The sequence below is a fragment of the Aedes aegypti genome, chromosome 2 (genome assembly GCF_002204515.2).
Source record: "Aedes aegypti strain LVP_AGWG chromosome 2, AaegL5.0 Primary Assembly, whole genome shotgun sequence".
NCBI lineage: Eukaryota > Metazoa > Arthropoda > Insecta > Diptera > Culicidae > Aedes > Aedes aegypti.
The window spans coordinates 326,275,054-326,296,528 of NC_035108.1; the positions used below are offsets into that span (position 1 = coordinate 326,275,054).

The following is a 21,475-nucleotide window of genomic DNA, read 5'->3' on the forward strand; positions in this document are numbered from 1 at the left end:
AACTAACCTGAAATTACTCAAACAAACGATTTTGAACCAGGTTGAAACTTGCGCAACCCGTTCTGAATCACAGTTTCAACCCCAACCCGATTCAGGCCTTCCTTTAGGGAAATATATTTTCCTCCACAGATTCAAAATTCAAACATCAACATCCACCCAACAGTTACGGTACTGCTAGTTCTATTAGAGACTATTTTTTACTTTTCATGCCGACAAATGCCAAGACTAAAGTGTATTCACTCGATTCTGTTTTCGCAAGGGGAATGCGTACCGTGCAAAAGTTTTCAGTTCAAATTTTCGAAAACCGTGTAAAAAGTAACATAATTTCTCGAAGTTTCATGCAAACATAAGGTTTTGGTGATAAAAAATGTATAGAAACTTTTTTTTCCACGGCCGTGTAAAAAAAAATCCGTGCAAAAACAGAATCGGGTGTACTGATAACTTTACTGTTGGTATTAAATTGTTGGTTCCGTGTGTGCTTTATATTGCGTTTCTTTTGAAAATTTTCCGTTCTGCGGTAGCCGCCAAGTTCTACCGCAGGTGTCAAAGTTCTACCGCAGACTTGAGAATCATTGCATCATTGAACGAAACCATCTAATCAAAGTATGCTAGTAGAGTCCACAGCTTTGAAAAACAGCCGAAAACAACAATCATCAGCATGGTTTCCAAGGTATCATAGCAGCCGATCGATGATGCTTTGTGAAAATCAGTAATGTGACAGCTGCGGTAGCTTTCTGCTCAACCGCAGAACGGAAAGTTATCTCTGAAATTGCAATATTTCATTCGTCTGATTGTACCCAGCCGCTCAGACGAATCAACTGTCACCACAAATCGATATTTTCAGTACCGGGGACCACTGCTCCCCACCGCGCGCGACGACACATCGAAAATCATAACAACCGAAGTCCGCCATTTTTTATTATCCCTCTGTTCGGTCGTTTAGCTTTTCATTCCGTAAGCGCGTCGTTCACTGTGTGGCTTCTTTTCCCAGTTTATCGCCAGGGAAAAAACGCAAATTTCGGCACAAAAACGTAGCGGTTCCCCGTGGGAACCAGCCAGAAGTGAAGATTATCCGATCGAGCGGAGAAAGGAAGTGAAAATTCCGTGAAGTGGAACCGATTGACAGTGATTGGAAGCAAAAACCGGACACGGCGAATTTTAGCGCGGCTGGATCTCCCGGACGGTGTTTTCTTATCGAAAGTTTTATTTTCGTAGCGGTCACTTGAGGGCGTAGGAATTGCCAACGGCAGCAAATTGCCACCACTGGGAAGTGTTTCGTCGTGTTATCAAATCAGGAGAAGCATCAGCTATTTTCATCAATAACTTTTGGGCGGAAAATCAAGGAAGCGTCACCCGGGAAGGAAAATGACCGATAGCAAAGGTTATGCTGTTAACGATCTGGTCTGGTAAGTTCCGAGAAAGGGGGGGGGGAGATGGTTCCGGTCGTGGGAGGGATGTTTGTTACCTGGGCAATTTCGGGATTGGAAATAACACTGGAGGGGATGCTCATCCGTAGGTTGCGGTGTAGGAAAAAAGAAGCGGGAGAAGTCTTAGGTGAACCTAACCTCAATTTCGATAGCTACTTTTAGGCGGAAGATATCGGATTTAGCTTCTTCCTATGCATCCTTAGACATTGGAAGATTCCGTTTTGAGTCGTTAAGGTAAAGAGAAGTAGACGGTGGTCGGGTCGAATACGACAATCCAAAGAAAAAAAAGACGGCGGTCGTCAATATCAATAATATCTATGTAAATGAGCCGTATACATTTCGACATCAGTAATGAATGACGTCACAAGTGTTTGTTTTTGTTGCTTGATGCTCGGAAGTAGTATTACCTATTATGATGCAGATCCTTCTGTATGGCTTTTCGTCCTTATGGCTTAATTGCCAGCTCTTAAGAAGGCGTTCAATTAAGCTTTCCTTCCCATTCCTCAGCATTTGCAAGGACGTGGCCAGAACAGCTCTCTAGAGTGTTAGGAGGATGATGTTTCAATCTCGTATAAGAAGCAGGGATTAGTCACAGTTAGGTGCTTTTCTTAGCCTAGTGGTAAGATCCGCGACTACAAAGCAATGCTATGCCGAAAGTCTCAGGGTTCGATTTCCATGTCGGTCCAATATCTTCGTTATTCCAACTCCTTATGATCAATCGCTATAACTTTTTTTGTTATCCAATATTTTTGCACCATTTCTTCACAATTTCTCAAAAAAAACTTCTATTTTGGAATCTGCGTCGATATTGATCATTAGTCACTTGGTTTTGAAGATTTTTCGATGTTCCTTGAGGGACCATAGTTCCCCATATACCTACAATTTATTTGGTCGTCATTTTGTGCTTTGTTAATTTATCAAAAAAAAAAAAAAAAAAAAAAATATGGGCTATACATTATTGGGTAATAAAAAGCTTCCCTGTAGGAATTCCTAGAAGAAGATTTTTTGGAGGTCCAGAACGAATATCTGGAGAAATTTCAAGAGGATTACCTGCACAAAAAAACTAAGGTTCATCAATAATTCATGCTGCCATTTTCCTGGGGGTATCCCTGGGAGAATTTATGAAAGGAATCTTGAGGAATCCCTATAGGAATTCATGAAGTTATTGTAGAATCCCTAGATAAATCTCTGGATCTATGGAAGAATTCCTGATAAAATTCCTGGAGCGATCCCTGGAAGAAATTTCATAAATAATTCCTAGAGGAATCTCAAGAGAACTACCTGAGAAATTTCTGGAGTGATTTCCGAGAAATATCAGAAGTAATCCTCGAAGAAAGCCTTGAAGATATCTCTGCAAAAAATCCTGTACAAATTTTCCTAGAGACGAATTCCATGCAGAATGAGTCGAAAAAAATAAAAATCGTGCTCGATAGTCTTCGATTTGGATTAAATTTTGCACATGCTTTTGGTATGGTAGAATAAGTGTTTTCCATAGAAAAATTGATCATTTTGACTCAAGTGGAACTTTTGAAAATGGCCTATGAATTTTTGTATGCAACTTATTTGAAAAATTCTAACTCCGAAACTGTTTATTTTAGAGAAAAATGTTCTATGAAGAAGTTGTAGTGAACCGTTTGGACTATACACGGAGAAATATTTTTACCTAATTTTTTAGTTTACTTTACCCAAAATTAAGTATATCGATTATAGTTTCAACCCAAAATCTCTCGGTTTTCTCTTTCTCCCACACGAATGTTGTCAAAAATAGAGAGAGCTGCATCTACCCAATGGGGGTACTTTGGCCCAATAAGCCAAATTTGGGTAAATGCAACTTTTCTTATGTTTGGGTCGAAAGAACTCAATTTTGCGTTAAATCAACCCAAAATTGAGTATATTTTTCTAATGGAATTAAAGCCAAACTACCTAGTGGGGACCTTGGAAATTTAGCCACAATTGAGTTATTGGGCTCAACAACGGAATTGCGTTGAAACAACCCAAAATTGAGTTGAATTCCGTCTCCGTGTAAGAAAAAAATATACACTGAAAAAATATTTTATTAATTTTCATAAAAAAATTTAAAAAAAAACTTAAATTTTAAATTACACAAAAACCCCATTTTTAATATTTTTTAAATTTTCACCATATAATCTTGATAGTAAAAAGAGTTTTGGGACAAAGTTTCATGATGGAAAAATTTTTAATAAAAAAGTTTTTCTAAGAACAACTTTTGGACGATTTTCAAAATTTTGATTTTTTGTCAAAATAAATACGTTCTGATGATCCAGTAAGCATCTTGAAATGATTCTAAGCCAAAATGATTATATAAATAATTTCTCTAGAAGTAGCCATTTTTGAATTATTTCGAGTTTAATGCAAAAAATATTATTTAAATATTAAAATAGGCCATTTTCATTAGTTATTCGTGATTCTCCATCAAGGAAAATAAGTAAATGTAAAGAAATATGGTCTTTACTCTCGAAAACGAATTATTATTAATGGAGAAACGCGAATAACTAATGAAAATGGCCTATTTTAATATTTAAACAATATTTTTTGCATTAAACTCGAAATAATTCAAAAATGGCTACTTCTAGAGAAATTATTTATATAATCATTTTGGCTTAGAATCATTTCAAGATGCTTACTGTATCATCAGAACGTATTTATTTTGACAAAAAATCAAAATTTTGAAAATCGTCCAAAAGTTGTTCTTAGAAAAACTTTTTTATTAAAAATTTCTCCATCATGAAACTTTGTCCCAAACCTGTTTTTACTATCAAGATTATATGGTGAAAATTTGAAAAATATTAAAAATGGGGTTTTTGTGTAATTTAAAATTCAAGTTTAATATTTCAATTTTGTATGAAAATAAATGAAATATTTTTCCAGTGTATATTTTTTTCTTATAGTCCAAACGGTTCACTACAACTTCTTCATAGAACATTTTTCTCTAAAATCAACAGTTTCGGAGTTAGAATTTTTCAAATAAGTTGCATGCAAACATTTATAGGCCATTTTCAAAAGTTACGCTTGAGTCAAAATGATCAATTTTTCTATGGAAAACACTTATTCTACCATACCAAAAACATGTGCAAAATTTAATCCAAATCGAAGATGGTCGAGTTCTGTGACTGACCGATTTGACATGGAATCCGTCTAGAGTCTCTGGAATAATTTGCAAAACTATATCAGGAGACATCGCTTGAAGAATCTTTGTAGGAATCTCCGGATGAGTCCTTGAAATAATCTCTACAATAAATGAACCTGACGTATCCTTAGAGAAATTTCTGGAGAAAAACCGGTAAAAATTTCACTGGAGGAATCACTGTAGGCTATTCTATTTGGAAGGTAGGTGTTGTATTTGAAAAAAAAGCATTTTTCAAGGCTTGAAAAATACGTGATTTCTTATCACGATTATTGTTAGCAGACGCGACCACCAAGATTTTTGTACACAATTATGCGAAAAACTAAATTTCAGTTTCCTATTCTATTCTAAGCGCTTGCACATATTGAAAAGCATCCTGGAAATACCGAAATTTCTTCCAGTATTTTCTTGTCAGCATTTCAATGATTTGATATGATTTTAAAATGGCCAGGTCCACTGTGCAGTCTTGGGGTTTGAAGGTATTTCAAAAATTCAGAGCGATCGGATTATTCACGAATGCTAGACGAAAAAAAAACAAGTATTTATCGAGCAACGGACTCATGTTCCGTAACCGGTCGTTTGAGAACGTCGCGACCCATTGGAAGCCCACACAATAGAAACCTCAGCCAGTACAGTTGCTGGCTAGTGTTGTGTGCTATTTCATTACCTAAAAAATAATGCGCTCTCGGGCTAGTCATTGGATATAAATAGAAAGCGTTGTGTTTGGATGGGCATCTAATTCTTCCGAAAGAGGTGCACTTTGCGAAAAAAGGACCACGTGATTATTGAGCTGAAATCGAATTCAGGTTAATTTCTGCGTTTGTGAGTCCTCTCATGGCGTAGGGGTAACGCGCCCGCAAATCTTCATATCAATTTGTCCATCTAATCCAATTGCAAATTATATGTAATGTTTAGCTTTTCGGTAGTTGTTAAACTTCCACTCGGCTGGTTAGCCGTAAACCACGATTCATAATTAAAAAAAAAGTATGAGGTATTTAGATTTTCTCGGCCAGATTTTTGTCAAGTTCTCGACAATATTCTTGGCAGAATTTTTGATAGGTTGCTTGGAAGAGGCAATTTTAGATTTATGTCAAACATTTTAACCAGTTACATAAGCAAACAATAAATTGTTCTTGGAGATGTCGTTCTTGTTAAAAACATCTCTCCTTGGAGCCAACATAAATTTCATATAACATATCTTCATAACATATCTAATGCATACCTTGGAAGACAATATTAGGCATTTACCTTTTTGTGCAAATATAAGACCAAACTTGTATCACAGCCTAATCCCTCTCAACTTCCTTTAAATTATAGGAAGTGGACGATAGGTTAGATGTTTCAACAAATAGTTTCCATTTTTTGTCCACAACTTTTTCGAAGTTCAAACCGTTTTTAACTCACACTGTTTTATAAATAAAAGCAAAAATAGTTAATAAATAAGCAAGATCAAGTCCTTCAACTTTGACCATTTTGTATAAAAACAAACAAAAATATCAAGTTGCAGGATTATTTTCATCCAGTCTAATTTGTAGCATATTTAAAATTACTATTTCTAACCCATCCGCTTTTTGACTAGCTTTATACAGTCAACTCTCCATAACTCGGGACCATCGAATTAGGGAGGTATCGAGTTACAGAACACAAAACTAGTTCAACTGCAATCCAAAGAATGCTCAGAATTAATTAAACATCATAAAATTAAACATGAAATTTGAATGTGCATAACATCAAAGTAAAATGTCCATAAAATCGAGGGTCCACTAAAACAAGGTCTGTATTCGCAACAAAAAGTCACTAAAAAAAAGTAACTTTTTCACAAAAATGGTCACCAAAGTCACTGTTTCCTCAATCAATGTTGACTCAGACTTCTTTGAGCAATGACTGGAAGAATATGTTGAAAAGGAGGAAGGAATCTCTGGAGCAATTCATGAAGGAATCCTTAGATAAGTTTTAAAATCTGAAAATTTTATAGGAAATCCCAGCTGAAAATATTTGGTTGAATTCTTGTAGATGTCCTAACTGAAAAATCTTCGAAACAATCCTAATAGATGAATTCTGGGAGGAAAGAAGACTTATTTGACAAACTTCTTGTAGAACTTTTACATGAATTCCTCAACGAACCTGTGACGAAATATCCAGAGGGATCTCTTTAGTAATTACTGGAGAAATTCTTGGAAAAAATCCTGGTTTGATTGTTGGATAATTCTCTATTTATCATCAACTAATTGATCCATTACTTCACCACCTTCCTTCGCAGGGCCAAGATGAAAGGCTTCTCGCCCTGGCCAGGTCGTATCTCGGAGCCCCCGGCAGAGCTTCGCCGTATTACCGTCAAGAAAAACATTCCCGTTCGATGCATTTTCTTCTTTGGTTCCAACAACTAGTAAGTATCCTTTGGACTTTCGTTCCACTGTAGACTACAACTTTATTCCGCTTTCTCCTCACAGTGCATGGATCGAGGAAACACAAATCAAGCCATACCAGGAGTTCAAAGAGAAGCTGCTCTCGTCGTGCAAGTCGGCCGGCTTCAAGGAGGCCGTCCAGCAGATCGAAGAGTTCATCGCCTCGCCGGAAAACTTCCAGCATCTGTTCGCCTCGGAGCAGGACAACCGCCCCGATCCGGACGTCGAGTTCAACAAACTGCGCGAAGGTGGCACCGAAAGCGGCGAGGAAACGACCGTCAACAACACGTCCACCCCGGCAGCGCTGGAATCGGTCGAAACGACACCCGTAACGGCCAAGAAATCCGCCGCCAAAAAGAAAGTACGTGCTTCACTGCCCATCAAGTTGCATGTGGATAAGGTTGTTGTTTTCCGATCTGTTGTATATTCTAGCGTGATATTTGAAGAGGGCCTAACTTTAAAATGCAAAGAAACTCGTTTATTCACTTTTCTTATCAATGCCTACGTAAATTATCTTTGCACATTCTCATGAATATTAGGCTCACATTTTTATGGATGATTTCGAGACGGTAAATCATAAAAGGGCCTATCTGATCACGGTTAATGCCATCAAATTTCCATCAATCATTCTTTTTCCCTTATTTCTATATCTATTTCACAATAAATCTACATTTTGACACATTTCATGTGTAACCTAAAAACTTTACGCACATCCGTTTTTGGCCCTTCATACAGGAAACTGACTGATCACAAACAACAGTACAGTCTTGATCAAATCGCTTTTCAGATTATTCCACTGCTATATGCAGATGCCTGGCTAAAACAGATGGCAGTACCTCATCATCATTATTTGATACCTTTGCACGTGGGTTTCGCAATGTTTACGTTTTGTAATTGGGCCCTTTTCCATGTCCTGAGAAAACTGCTCTTATCCTCCGTTACTAATAAAAGATTTTCGCTTCCATTAGGCTGCTTCCACAACCAAAGCCCGCGCGATAGGCAACAAAGCGAAAGCGGCAGCGGCCCTGAACGACACTTCATCGCCCAAACGCAAACGGAAAATCCTCAACGATACCGCCGGCGATGTGTCCTCACTTGATCTCGACACTTTCTCCCCGGTGCGGCGCAATGTACCTGTATCACATCTGTTGAACCGACCAACGGTTGCCCGCCCGGCAACGCCGGAAATCGATATGACCAGCGTGTCGAACGCGCTCCAGTCGCGCAACATTCAGGCCTCGAATCTGAAGTTCGGCTTCCTCGGACTCGGCATCATGGGCTGCGGCATGGTCAAGAATCTACTCAATTCCGGCCACTCGGTCGTGGTTTGGAACCGGACGGCCACCAAGTGTCGGAAGTTCCAGGAAGCGGGCGCCGAAGTCGCCGACACCCCGTCGGACGTGATCGAAATGACCGATGTGACGTTCTCGTGCGTTGCCGATCCCCAGGTTGCCAAAGAGGTATGTCCCGGAGGCGTTGGATCCCGTTGTTGTTTACTCATAATGTCGTCCGTTTTCTTTTTGTTCTAGTTGGTATTCGGAAATTGTGGCGTCATGTCGGCCAATCTGGTCGGCAAAGGCTACGTTGAGATGACCGGCGTCGATCCCGAAACGTCACATGACATTGCAGAGCAAATTATCGCCAAGGGAGGACGATATCTAGAAGCACAAGTAAGATCTTAAACCTAAATCTTAGTTTGGCAGCATAAATCTCAATCAACCACCTCGCTCAACAGATTCAGGGATCCAAGAACCAAGCGGAAGAGGGAACGTTAATAATTCTGGCCGCCGGCGAACGGTTGCTGTTCGAGGAATGCCAGACCTGCTTCGAGGCCATCTCGCGCAACTCGTTCTACATGGGCGACGTGGGCAATGCCACCAAGATGAATCTGGTCCTGCAGATGATCTCCGGCGTGATGCTGGCCGGTATTGCCGAAGGGCTGGCGCTGGGTAAGATGAACGTGTTGAGTAGGTTTGACCAGATGTTCTCATTATGTGTTTTTGTAGCCGATCGAGCGGGTCTTCAACAGAAGGATGTCCTGGAAGTGCTGGAACTGACAAGCATGTCGTCAGAGCTGGTCATGCAGAAGGGAAATGGTAAGTTGATGGAATTAGCTATCTATACTAGACACATATGAGCGAAATTTTGAAACGTCTGCTCTGCAGTATCGATTTCTGCAGATTTACAGTGAATTCTTTCAATCATTCTTGACAAATTAGGAAGATCTTTAAAGGATAACCGAATATATTAATGAATGTTTGCCCTTTACTGGCATAAACCAGATTTGCTGGTATGTCTGAAACATAGTATTTGGAAACTTGCAATCAGAAGACACAGTGTGTTTGTTTGACAAATTGAGACATGAATTTGCGAAAAAATACGCGTTCTAGTGAGACTCGAACTCACGGAGTACTTGGATTCAGTTTGGCTTTCTATTCCGCAGAATCATAAGGTGTTCTGTAGCTTAGTTGGTTAAAGCGCCGGTCTAGCGTACACGGAGTCGTGAGTTCGAGTCTCACTAGAACGCGTATTTTTTCGCAAATTCATGTCTCAATTTGTCAAACAAACACACTGGGTGATATGAATAAAAAACTTTGAACTTTACTACATGTAGCATCTACTCAAAAACAAATCCACAAAGTTTACTACACTTTTGGTATGAATAAAAAACTTTTCGAACATGTAGTACTTACTACTTTCGAACATGAGCAGTGACTGAAGCTGCACGTTAAGAAATTTCCATTCAGAGTGCAGAGTGATTCTGCACGTAAAGAACAGTCTATTCAGAGTGACGCCTAAAATGAATACAATCATGCATATGAAGAAAATGCATGGAATCTAATCGATTACGCGACAATTTGCACAAATCATGAAGGTGCTGTTATTTGACAAAATTTGTAGTGTAATTTTGCGATTAGTCTGGTATTCTCTTTATGTCTATGATTTTATGATGATGGTACATCAAAGAATTTTTTGGGTTTTCGGCCTTCGCCAACGCCAGTGATTGATGATTTTTTAAATACTAGCACATCTATGACGAGATCTTGAGATTACAGCTATCAAATTTGGAATCACATATTTTCTAGCACCAGTACTGAGATTCTGGTGAAATTGCGGTAGAATTTTGATGCTCCCTGTGTGTTTTCTTAACAGCATGTTGAATTCCGGAAGTTCTAAGTGTTTCTGCGATATTCTCGTTATTTTGGTGGGGTTTCTGATAGTATCCTTGGAATGTCTAGAACTTAGAATGTCGAGATTTTTATGGGAATTGTAGTGATTCCATTGGTAGTCGTTAGAATTCAATGAGGATCTCCCCTAAAACACCAGGGCTCCCTTTGAAATTATCAAAATTCTTGTCGATTTTACAAAATATCCCATTGAAATCTATAAAATATTTACCGACATTCAAATCGTTTATATTAAAGCTTTGCTTTGAAATTTCAACGGAACTGGACATCAACGGAATCTTAAAGGTTTTTACAATAATTACGAAGATTGATTTTCAGAATTACAAATATTCACACAATAATTCGCAGTAACCCCACCGCAATCTCATAGATTCTTACAGAAATACCGTCTCAAAGATACCCACAGAATTCCAAGAGATTAATATTCGGAGTCCCATTCCCACCCCAATTCTAGAGTTTTTACCAGATTCCTAATATTTCCGCAATATTCCTAGAATGGTATTTAAACTTCCAGAATTATCATAAAAAATCCGACATCCCTATCGGAATCCCAAAGTTCTTACAGAAATTCCGGAATTCAAAAGGAAATCTGAGATGTCAGAGTTTACAAGTAAAATTCCAAATTACATTATAAATATCTGAATTCCTACCGACATCCTAAAATTCCTAGAAAATAACATAATTATCGTAATGCCAGAATTCACACGGATATTACACATTGCTACTGCCGGTAATCTTACCGGAATCTCAGCATTGGCGGGGCGAATGTTTTCGTAACCTCAGAATTCCTAAGCAAAACTCAAAATACTTTCCGAAATATCAAAACTCATATCGTTTTCCCATGATTTTTACTCAAAAGTAAATTATTCCATTCAATTCCGCAATCTCAAAGCATGTGTAGCAACCTCTGAAGCTAACTACCAGTAGCTTTGTAGTAAATGCTACCTTTATTCATAGCAATGCGTTGTTTGTAGTATGTTCGAAAGGTGTAGAAAGGAAAATGACACAAACATGTTCCACTCGTGTTCCACATATAGCGTTTACTACCGAGAATGTAGTAAACTCAACTTTACTACATTTTATTCATACGGCCCACTGTGTCTTCTGATTGCAAGTTTCCAAATACTATAACCGAATATGTTTGATATATTGTATGGAAGATGCTTCTTCGAATCTATGTCAATTGTATGAAAATCGCTAGAAATTTCTTCGAAGCCTTCCATCTTAGTGGAGTACGAATCAATTCTAGAGTCAAGTATTTAAAAAAATCTGAATATTGGGTGATATGAATAAAAAACGTTGAACTTTACTACATGTAGCATCTACTCAAAAACAAAATCCACAAAGTTTACTACACTTTGGTATGAATAAAAAACTTTTCGAACATGAGCAGTGACTGAAGCTGCACGTTAAGAAATTTCCATTCAGAGTGCAGAATGTTTCTGCACGTAAAGAACAATCTATTCAGAGTGACGGCTAAAATTAATACAATCATGCATATGAAGAAAATGCATGGAATCTAATCGATTACGCGACAATTGTAATTGTAATTGCTCAATCCACACCCTGGCAGACAATTATCCGCCCATCTAGACACGGGCTGGGTGAGGACCTACCAAGCCTCCCCCGTTAACATGTCCTATACCGTTTAGCACACCGGGATCTTCCACAAGCAGGCGCCGGAATTAAAGCAGTCCCACAAGCTTCAGATACATTAAATAGATATAGTCCCTCTGGCACTAAACCGAATGGCGCCCTCCGCTTCACCACTAGTACTGCTTCCCCACACGCCAAGCACAATATCGAAAGTAGCGCGTTGTATCGCAAATACAGTACACCACCTCCGACACTATGCCAAATGTACAGGAAAAACAGCACCAGTAAGAAAGCGGAAGGCGCACCACTCGGTTCAGTGCCAGAAGGACTATAAGTATAACGAAGAAGAAATGAAAAGATAGTAGAGTTGGTTCGGTTATTTGATTGCTGAAACGAAAAAACAGAAAAAATAGAAACAAAGTGTTAACATTAAAACGGGGTTTTATAATTGATAAATGTATCGATAGTTTCTCATCTGTTACGTTTCCTTATCGTAGCGCTGTCGATTTTTTCCATCTCCAGGGTATTCGTCTCCGCTCGAGCAATGAGGACCATGATGAAATGAGAATATAAAAATGTGAGCATTAGTGTTGATCTAGAAATAGATTAATTTAAACTGCTTTTCATGTGCTATGTAACTTGTAAACTCCTACTCAATTATGTTTTATTGGCCTACACGTTTTATTTAGACACAATTTTTATTTAGAAAACTATTTGGATCCGAGATTTTAGGTGCAGATTGAGCATGTTTGATAAAACAAGCATCCTGTTTTCAGTTAAAGAATGTTCAAGAAGTTGATGATTCTGTTATTTATACTGGCTACATACAAGAATTCACTATTGATGTAATATATGGATATTGAAAGTTCCAACGCGCGATTATAATACTTCAGTTTTCGTGCTGTTGTATTGGTGTAAGTAGTGGGAAACCAATCAGTTTGGTGATTCTAACGGTAACAAATAGCAAGACGAAAGGAAAGTTGATAATCTATCATCATTATGATTTCAGTCCTAATTTCATGATCCGTTTAATAAATTCCGCGTATGATTCGGCAATTTTAACAATTTATACATGTGTAGGGGAATGTGGGGCAAGATGAGCACCCGGGGCAAGATGGGCACCCCTAGTTTGTGTCGTTCCTACCGATTTTTTTTCAATACATTATTTGGGGTTCTGATGAATATAATTAAAGTGATATGATGGCCACAAATTTCAGCTAAAAAATCAACAGCACAACGTAAATATTGTCCAAAATACATAGAAGTCCAAAAATTTACCTTTTCATATAAGATTTGTTAATTTAAAAGTGATATTTTTGTTGCGTAAACAAATTAATTCATTCATTTGTGACCGTATAGTTATAGAATAATCTTCTGTTGATAATCAGGAGCAAAACTTTTTATCAAATTTAAAAAATATTTCAATTGTTTTGATTATATTAATAAATTTACACCCTTGGGGCAAGATGAGCACCATGTTCAAAATTAAGTAAAAGTGTGAAATTATAGAACCACATTTAGCTGTGGGCTTGACTTACGGTATCTTCTTTGCACAAAACAATTTTTCTGAAAAATATACAAACGAACAACAAATTTAATCGTTTTTTTGAAGTAAAATCTTAGCAATTTATGAAAAGTTATTTATTTTCTGATAAAAGTTTTGAAAAATAAGCTAGTTGAAGATAAATATTATCAGATATTAAAGAAAATATCTCGGGATATTGCAAACATTGAAAAATAACAGTTTTCTTTAGTAAACTGCATCTTTTTATGGGGGTGCCCATCTTGCCCCGCAGTTTTTTTGACCGATGATAAAAAGCTATTTTTTAACGTGTTATTTGGAAAACTATTTATCACTTTTTAAAACTTTTAATGGTTGGAGGTCAAAGTAATAATGTAAAATCCTTATGGTTACCAATTTTACCAAAATAATAACGTTTAAGTAGGCTTAAATCGCGCTTATCCTTAGGGTGCTCATCTTGCCCCGCCTGACCCTATTCGAAGAAAACAGACTACGAGCATTTATTACCTGTTGCAAGGTTCCTAAGTGATCAGATATTTATCATTTTCTACAGCCTAATTTAATAATACCTACATTGGGTTGTAACAAAAATTTGATCTTGGGATGTTGATTTGCCTCCTAATCATAGTTTCGACAATAGTCACATGCTTACTATCCCTTATGGCAGTGTTGTTGATTCTATTGTCTATCGCTCATCAGTTTCGCGCCACCCGGCAGGGACTTGGTCCTATGTACCCAATACTCTGCTGTGTCTTAACTTCACGCAATACATTCTGTAGATGTGTGATACAGTTTGCGGAATATTATGATTTATCACTTCGTTCAGATGGAAAATTCTGTTATGGTACCATATTCACATATCAGATAACTCCCACCTGGAACGATGTAATACATCGGAGACATGTAGATTCAGATGTATGTATACGATCTATGCCTAGTTCGGCTCTGATCGACAGGCAATCAGTGTATTCAGTTTTTCAACTAGCTTGAAGCGATGAACGTTTCAAGACAAGCTCTCCACTATATCTGCTAGCAATCACCGGTCGTCGATAGACATTTCGGTTCTTTTCTGCTAAAGATAGATCCGATTGTATGCCAAAGACTATGGCTCATGCTTTTCAATACAGCTGGAAAAACAAGAACTACACCCAGCACCAAATAGTACGTAACTATGAGGCGGACCGGAAGGTTTGATGAGCAATCCCCACCATGGAATCTAATCGATTACGCGACAATTTGCACAAAATCATGAAGGTGCTGTAATTTGACAAGATTTGTAGTGTAATTTTGCGATTAGTCTGGTACTCTCTTTATGTCTATGATTTTATGATGATGGTACATCAAAGAATTTTCTGAATGGTTTTCGGTCTTCGCCAACGCCAGTGATTGATGATTTTTTTTTAAATATTAGCTTAACATCTATGAAGAGATCTTAAGACTACAGCTATCAAATTATGAATCACTTTTTTTTCCAGCACCAGTACTGAGATTCTGCTAAAATTGCGGTAGAATTTTGATGCTCCCCGTGTGTTTTCTTAACAGCATGTTGAATTCCGAAAGTTCTAAGTGTTTATGTGATATTCTCGTTATTTTGGTGGGGTTTCTGATAGTATCCTTGGAATTTCTAGACCTTAGAATGTAGAGATTTTTATGGGAATTGTAGTGATTCAATAGGGTCCTAAAGCCCTGTCCCAATTTTAGTGCCAAACGCTTATGTTTAGGCCAATAACACATGTTTACTCAATTTTCTAATGTTTTCCTTTAGTTTGAGTTCAAAAAACATTGTTTTATGTTATTTTTGGATTTTGTCACACCCCTTGGCTTAAACTCAAATTATGGGTGTATTTTGTTTTCCGTGTCCCTTTCGAAATGTAAGATAGGAACAACCCCATGGGTTGCAGTGTTAAAACTAAAACCCCTGTGGTGTTTTTGTCGACTAACCGAACGTCAAACATGATCAAAAGTGTCAAGGTTCATTTATGGACCCAATTTTTAAATTAAAGTTTAAACATAATATAGCCGTATAGTTATTTGAGCGGGAAAAAATTGCTAAAGTAATTGCAATAACATGCTCTTTCGTGTTATTGAACAAAAACAAGATTTCATTAAACATTTTAGGACCCAATTGGTAGTCGTTAGAATTCAATGAGGATCTCTCCTAAAACTCCAGGGTTCTCTTTGAAATTTTTAAAATTCTTATCGATTTCCCAAAAAATCCCATTGAAATCTATAAAATATGTACCGACATTCAAAAGGTTTATGTTCTTACAGAAATACCGTCTCAAAGATACCCACAGAATTCCAAGAGATTAATATTCGGAATCCCATTCCCACCCCAATTCTAGAGTTTTTACCAAATTCCTAATATTCCCGCAATATTCCTAGAATGGTATTTAAACCTCAAGAATTATCATAAAAAATCCAACATCCCTATCGGAATCTCAAAGTTCGTACAGGAATTCCGGAATTCAAAAGGAAATCTGAGATGTCAGAATTTACACGTAAAATTCAGAATTACATTATCTGAATTCCTACCGACATCCTAAAATTCCTAGAAAATAACATAATTATCGTAATGGCAGAATTCACACGGATATTACAAATTTGCCACTGCCGGTAATCTTACCGGAATCTCAGCATTGGCGGGGCGAATGTTTTCGTAACCTCAGAATTCCTAAGCAAAACTCAAAATACCTTCCGAAATATCAAAACTCATATCGTTTTCCCATGATTTGTACTCAAAAGTAAATTATTCCATTCAATTCCGCAATCTCAAAGCATGTGTAGCAACCTCTGAAGCTAACTACCAGTAGCTTTGTAGTAAATGCTACCTTTCTTCATAGCAATGCGTTGTTTGTACACTGAACGGAATCTCCCGCCATGAATTGAATGATTTGCAATTCACTTGACTGCAAATCTTCATAATCCTTATTTTGAATGATTTTTAGAGGGTATGATGCATCCACCGACTACTGAACTAAAATCATCCAATGTTTTGATGGTTTTTAGTGCGCATCCGTATGACATTAAGCAAATAATTGAATTACGTAAGAACAAATGAAAAACATGTAATTTATGACGGGTTTTCTTTTCTTCGATGCCCCAAATCAAAAATCATTCAATTACAGTCCAAAATGTCATCTGGAAAGTGAATGATCCTAGATTTCAAATCATCCTTGTCAATCTTATAAAAAAACATGGCAGAGACAACGAGGTTTAGAGTTTCTTCGTGGTGTTTAAAGGTAATTTTTCATTCTATGATGTAATTATCGAGAAGCAACTATAACTGTGGTGTCTGTTAATTACTTTTGAAGGGATCAAGAACTATTCATCGCACGAGTCATCGCGTGTACCAAAGGAGCAGTCACTTCATGTCAACCAGGTATGTTAGAGGCATCCAAAATACCTCCTGGTTGTGATTATGAAGATCCAAGTATGGTGTGTCATCTTCAGAAAGGACTATATGGATTGAAGCAAGCTTCAAATTTTTGGAACAAGAAGCTCGATTCAGTTTTACGAAAACTTGGATTCAAACCCTCTGAAAGCGATCCGTGTTTGTATTCGAAGCACAACGATGATGGTACGATGTCTTTCATTGCTGTATATGTGGGTGACCTAATTATTGTTTGCAAGTCCGAGAAGGAGCATGAGGCCATTTTCAAGAAACTGAATAGTCACTTCAAAGTAACATCATTGGGAGATATAACACATTTTCTTGGCATCCATGTAATACGTTCGCAAGATCGTGTGTCATTGAACCAGAAGGCGTACAACCAAAAACTTTCGACAAGATTTGAACTACAAAATGCAAAATCTTCGAAGATTACACTTGATCCCGGCTATATACAGGCAAAACAGGAGGAAACAGAAAGATTACCAAACAATCATCAGTTCACCAGTCTGATCCGAAGATTGCTGTACATAGCCATGAATACCAGACCAGATATAGCTGTGGCAATCATAGGCTATTATTGGGCATCGATTCATCACAACTACACGGAAACAAATTCCGCGCTAAAACGACAAATTAGTGAACTCGTGCATGGACCAATGCACGAGTTTACTATTTGACGCTTGAGCGGTGCCGTGCTATTTACGTGACCATGGTAACGAGTGAATACGGCACCGCTAAAACGTCAAACCGATGCACGAGTTCATTATCTGAGGTTTGAGCGGTGCCGTGTAATTTATGTGACCATGGCAACGAGTGACCAATGGACCAATGCACGTGTTCACTAATTTGACGTTTGAGCGGTGCCGAATTCACTCGTTGACATGGTCACGTGAATAACACGGCACCGCTCAAACATCAAATTAGTGAACCCGTGCATAGGTCCATTGGTCCATCAGCAATGCGTCAAATTAGTGTCACCAACTGTCACTGGAAACCAACACATTCGAAAAGTAGAACGGGAAAAAGCGTCGAAATTCAAGTAAATGTATTTTGTATTTCTTTCACTACTGGACTGCGAAGTGCGGTCTAATAAGTGCGAAAGTGTAAATGAAAGTGCGGGATTGCAGTCTTCAGAGCACTTATTCTTTGATTTGTGAAGAACAAGTCCCCCGAAGACGTCTACCCGATTTGATAAAATTGCGCACTTTATTACTGTTTCCGCACTTGTAAAAACTTCTGCGATAGTCCAATGGTGAAAAAAATGCGCAATAATTAAAATTTCTATGTGTTTTTCGATGATTTCACATTTTAAAAAGTAGAGTACCTAAATATAGTTGTAAGTTGGCGAACTGCTATTGATTTTTTGTATTCATTGGCCCATGGACCTATACACGGATTCTCTATTTGACGTTTTAGCGGTGCCGTGTTATTTATGTGACCAGTGAATTCGGCACCGCTCAAACGTCAGATTAGTGAACTCGTGCATCGGTCCATACGGTAACGCTCAAACGCCAAATTAGTGAACTCGTGCATTGGTCCATGTCATGTATGGGTATAAATAGAGTGGAGCTAAATAAGGTTATTCATTCGTTGTTTGAACAGTTAACAAGTTGTTTCAATTCGATCTACGACATCTTAACTTATCAAGCGTTATGTATCCTAAAGGGGTCATTACAAAATGACATCCATCATTTGGGAGAGGGGGGTCTACGAAAGTGTGACAGTACATGTATAAGGTATATTTGAATCTTCCAAAAGTAAGAAATCACAAGGCGTATATCTGATCATCACGCTATGTTTAGATTGATAGTAAAGTCAGCCTTTCTGGCCAGAACTAAGACGTTATGCTCATCAATCAAAGACCATTCCTTACCATCTGATTTTGCTCATCTCTTCTGTTTCTCTCCTCGTAGCAATCATCAAGGGTGAATTCCCGCCCCAGCAGGCACTGAAGCACATGCAGAAGGACCTCAAGCTGGCGCTGAACATGGCCGAAGGTCTGGAGCAGCCCCTGCCCATCACGGCCGCCTCCAACGAGGTGTACAAGCACGCGAAACGCCTCGGCTACGGTTCCCACGATTCCAGCGCAGTTTACGTGCGGGCAAGGTTTTAACAGCGACTCGGTCTAGCGCTGAAAGGAGGAGATGTGAGCTTGAAGAGTTGAACGGCGACGATGAAGAAGGAATGCATATAACAGCGTGGGGATGGACCAAGATGGATGGAATAACGCATCCCTGTTGGGCACCCCCGAAATGTTGGGGTGTGTAGGGACGGCGTGGACGTTTGAAAAAAGGTTGAAGGATTATTTTTAGTAGCTATTTTTTTGTTTTCTTTTAGTAGCAAAAACGAATCCCTTTTCAGGAGGTTTAAACGTGACTACGCAAGTAGATGGTGAATAAGAAGAAATCTGGTAATTTATATTTTACCTGTTTAAGCAATAAGACTACAATTTCGGAAAGTAAACTGATAAATTCTATGGTAAAAAAACACATTTCTTTTGATGTAAATGATTTTTGTGCACCTCCCATGCGAAGAAAATAGATCCCGCACTAAATAGCCAGCAGCAGCACATTTGACTGTACTATTTCCCCAAAAAAAAAGCAACACAAAAACCGTGGGAATTATGTGCAAACCTCGATTTCCTTGAGTCAGGAAGGAAACAAGTCGCCTCTATTAAAAAAAACTACTTTTGCCTATATTATAGTTTTACATTGTAAGTTTTATTAATGAAAGAATAAGATGCACGAAAAAAAAGAAGAGGGTGGATTATAATTTTCTGTTTCGTAGTTGATTTATTTTATAACGAAATTAAAGTGGATCATTTACAACAGTTCATTAGGGGGGATAATCCGAATCGAATCCGGTTGGGGGGTTCGCCATTAAGAGGCCGGACGAGAAAAGTATCTATAGAGAACGAACAGAATATTTGTCGTACGCCCACTTACGCACTGGAAGAAAAAAAAAACGAACAGATATATTTTATTTTTATTGTTTCCTAAGTTTGACTAGCTTTTCCAAATCATCAATACCAGACAAGAGCATAGAAATAAAAAACAAACAAATCATAATGGATTTCTATTTTCGTGAAACAAGTGGATCGTAAAATAAATGAAAAGTGTTTAAAACAATCAGTTTGGAATTGTTCTTGTGACAAAAACGTATCCTATAACTCCAATGTAAACTTTGTAGTCTGTTTCATGGCTCTGAATATCTTGAAAGTGTAATGGAATGTTAAGGTTTTCAACCGTTTCGAGTTCTAGAAATCGGCAATCATTGCGTTTCAATATCCAACGCCTGTCCGCAGATGGTGTAGCAGCGGACTACCATCAAAAGCTCGACGAGCGGATTGGTGAAATCAACGAGAGTATGAGCCTCGCAGCTATTCAGCATGACCATGCTGAGGGTCGTGGGTTCGAATCCCGCTGATCGAGGATCTTTTCGTAAAGGAAATTTTCTCGATTCCCAGGGCATAGAGTATCTTCGTACCTGCCACACGATATACATATGCAAAAATAATCAATCGGCAAAGAAAGCTCTCAGTTAATAACTGTGGAAGTGCTCATAAGAACACTAATCTGAGAAGCAGGCTTTGTCCCAGTTGGGACGTAACGCCAGAAAGAAGAAGAAGATAAGCCTCAGCGATCTGTGGGAGTCAGCGCACGGAGTGGTGAGCACAGTAGCGCAAGGAGTGGTAGGTACTACTCAACGAAGACCAAGGAACGGTTGGTTCGACGAAGAGTGCCCGAGAATGACGGACGAGAAGAACGTGGCTAGACGCCGGATGCTGGTATCTGGTACCCGTCAGAGCAGAGAACGATTCAAAGAAGCGAGAGGAGCCGAACAACGGATCCTTCGCAGAAAGAAAAAGGAGCATGAAGAAAAACCAAATGTAAAACTATGATTTCCAACACTTTTTCACTATGATAATCCTTATACATTGAACTATTGGAAGACAATGTTGCATGACGCAAAAACATCAAAGTAAACGTTCACGAACAGCAAAAAGGAATCGGTTGGTCAAAATGATTCGATACATAGGAACGTCCCTAGAATACCAAGCTGGTTTACGAGAAGGTCGATCAACGACGGATCAAATGTTTACCCTGCGTCAGATCCCAGCTAAATTCCGGGAGTACAATTTGCAGACTCATCATCAGTTTGTAGATTTTAAAGCAGCTTATGATTCAGTGAAGAGAAACGAGTTGTAGCAAATAATCACCCCTATTCTTGTTTACGTTCGAATACTCTTTCGATCGAAAACCGTTTTGCATTCTCGTTTACGCCAGCCGTGGATTCGAACGAACAGGATTCGATCGATAGTTTGATACGCCGTAAACAAGAATGAGGGTGAATGTCCGAACATGGCTTTCCGGCGAAGCTAATTAGACTGATTCGTGCAACGCTTGATGGATCGAAATCATGTGTGCGAGTGGTGGACGAGATTTCGTCATCGTTCGTAACCTTGGATGGATTGAAACAGGGTGATGCTCTTTCTAACTTGCTGTTTAACTTAGCGCTCGAAGGTGCTATCAGGAGAGCCGGTGTGCAGAGAAGCGGTACCATTATCACACGTTCTCATATGCTTCTTGGCTTTGCGTACGATATCGACATCATCGGGATTGACCGTCGGGCAGTTGAAGAGGTGTTCGTGCCTTTCAAGAGGGAGACAGCGAGGATTGGGCTCACGATTAACACCACAAAAACGAAGTACATGATAGCTGGTGGTCAACGTGGGTCCGGACGTGTTAGTGGTAGCGAAATGGTGCTAGGTGGTGAAAAGTTTGAAGTGGTGGAAGAA

General features: G+C 38.5%; 1 protein-coding gene across 2 annotated transcripts; it reads left to right on the forward strand.

The window, feature by feature from the left end:
- Positions 1-905: 905 nt before the first annotated feature.
- LOC5568239 (putative oxidoreductase GLYR1 homolog) lies at positions 906-19,805 on the forward strand. 2 transcript variants are annotated; one of them, XM_021845895.1, is made up of 8 exons: positions 906-1,406; positions 6,833-6,958; positions 7,023-7,377; positions 7,946-8,437; positions 8,507-8,647; positions 8,713-8,926; positions 8,984-9,073; positions 18,591-19,805. In XM_021845895.1, the coding sequence occupies exons 1-8, from the start codon at positions 1,366-1,368 to the stop codon at positions 18,788-18,790; spliced, it is 1,659 nt and encodes a 552-aa protein (XP_021701587.1). In that variant the 5' UTR covers positions 906-1,365; the 3' UTR covers positions 18,791-19,805. The 2 variants fall into 2 exon arrangements, with proteins under 2 accessions (XP_021701587.1, XP_021701588.1); XM_021845896.1 differs by having other exon boundaries at positions 907-1,406; positions 7,023-7,338.
- Positions 19,806-21,475: the final 1,670 nt, after the last annotated feature.

Bases quoted from the DNA above. Each gene is read 5' to 3' on its own strand.
- LOC5568239 (XM_021845895.1), top strand. From the start codon at position 1,366: ATGACCGATAGCAAAGGTTATGCTGTTAACGATCTGGTCTG. The intron at 7,378-7,945 runs GTTGTTGTTTTC...CGCTTCCATTAG, and splicing joins TCAAGTTGCATGTGGATAAG to GCTGCTTCCACAACCAAAGC. The intron at 9,074-18,590 runs GTAAGTTGATGG...CTCTCCTCGTAG, and splicing joins GGTCATGCAGAAGGGAAATG to CAATCATCAAGGGTGAATTC.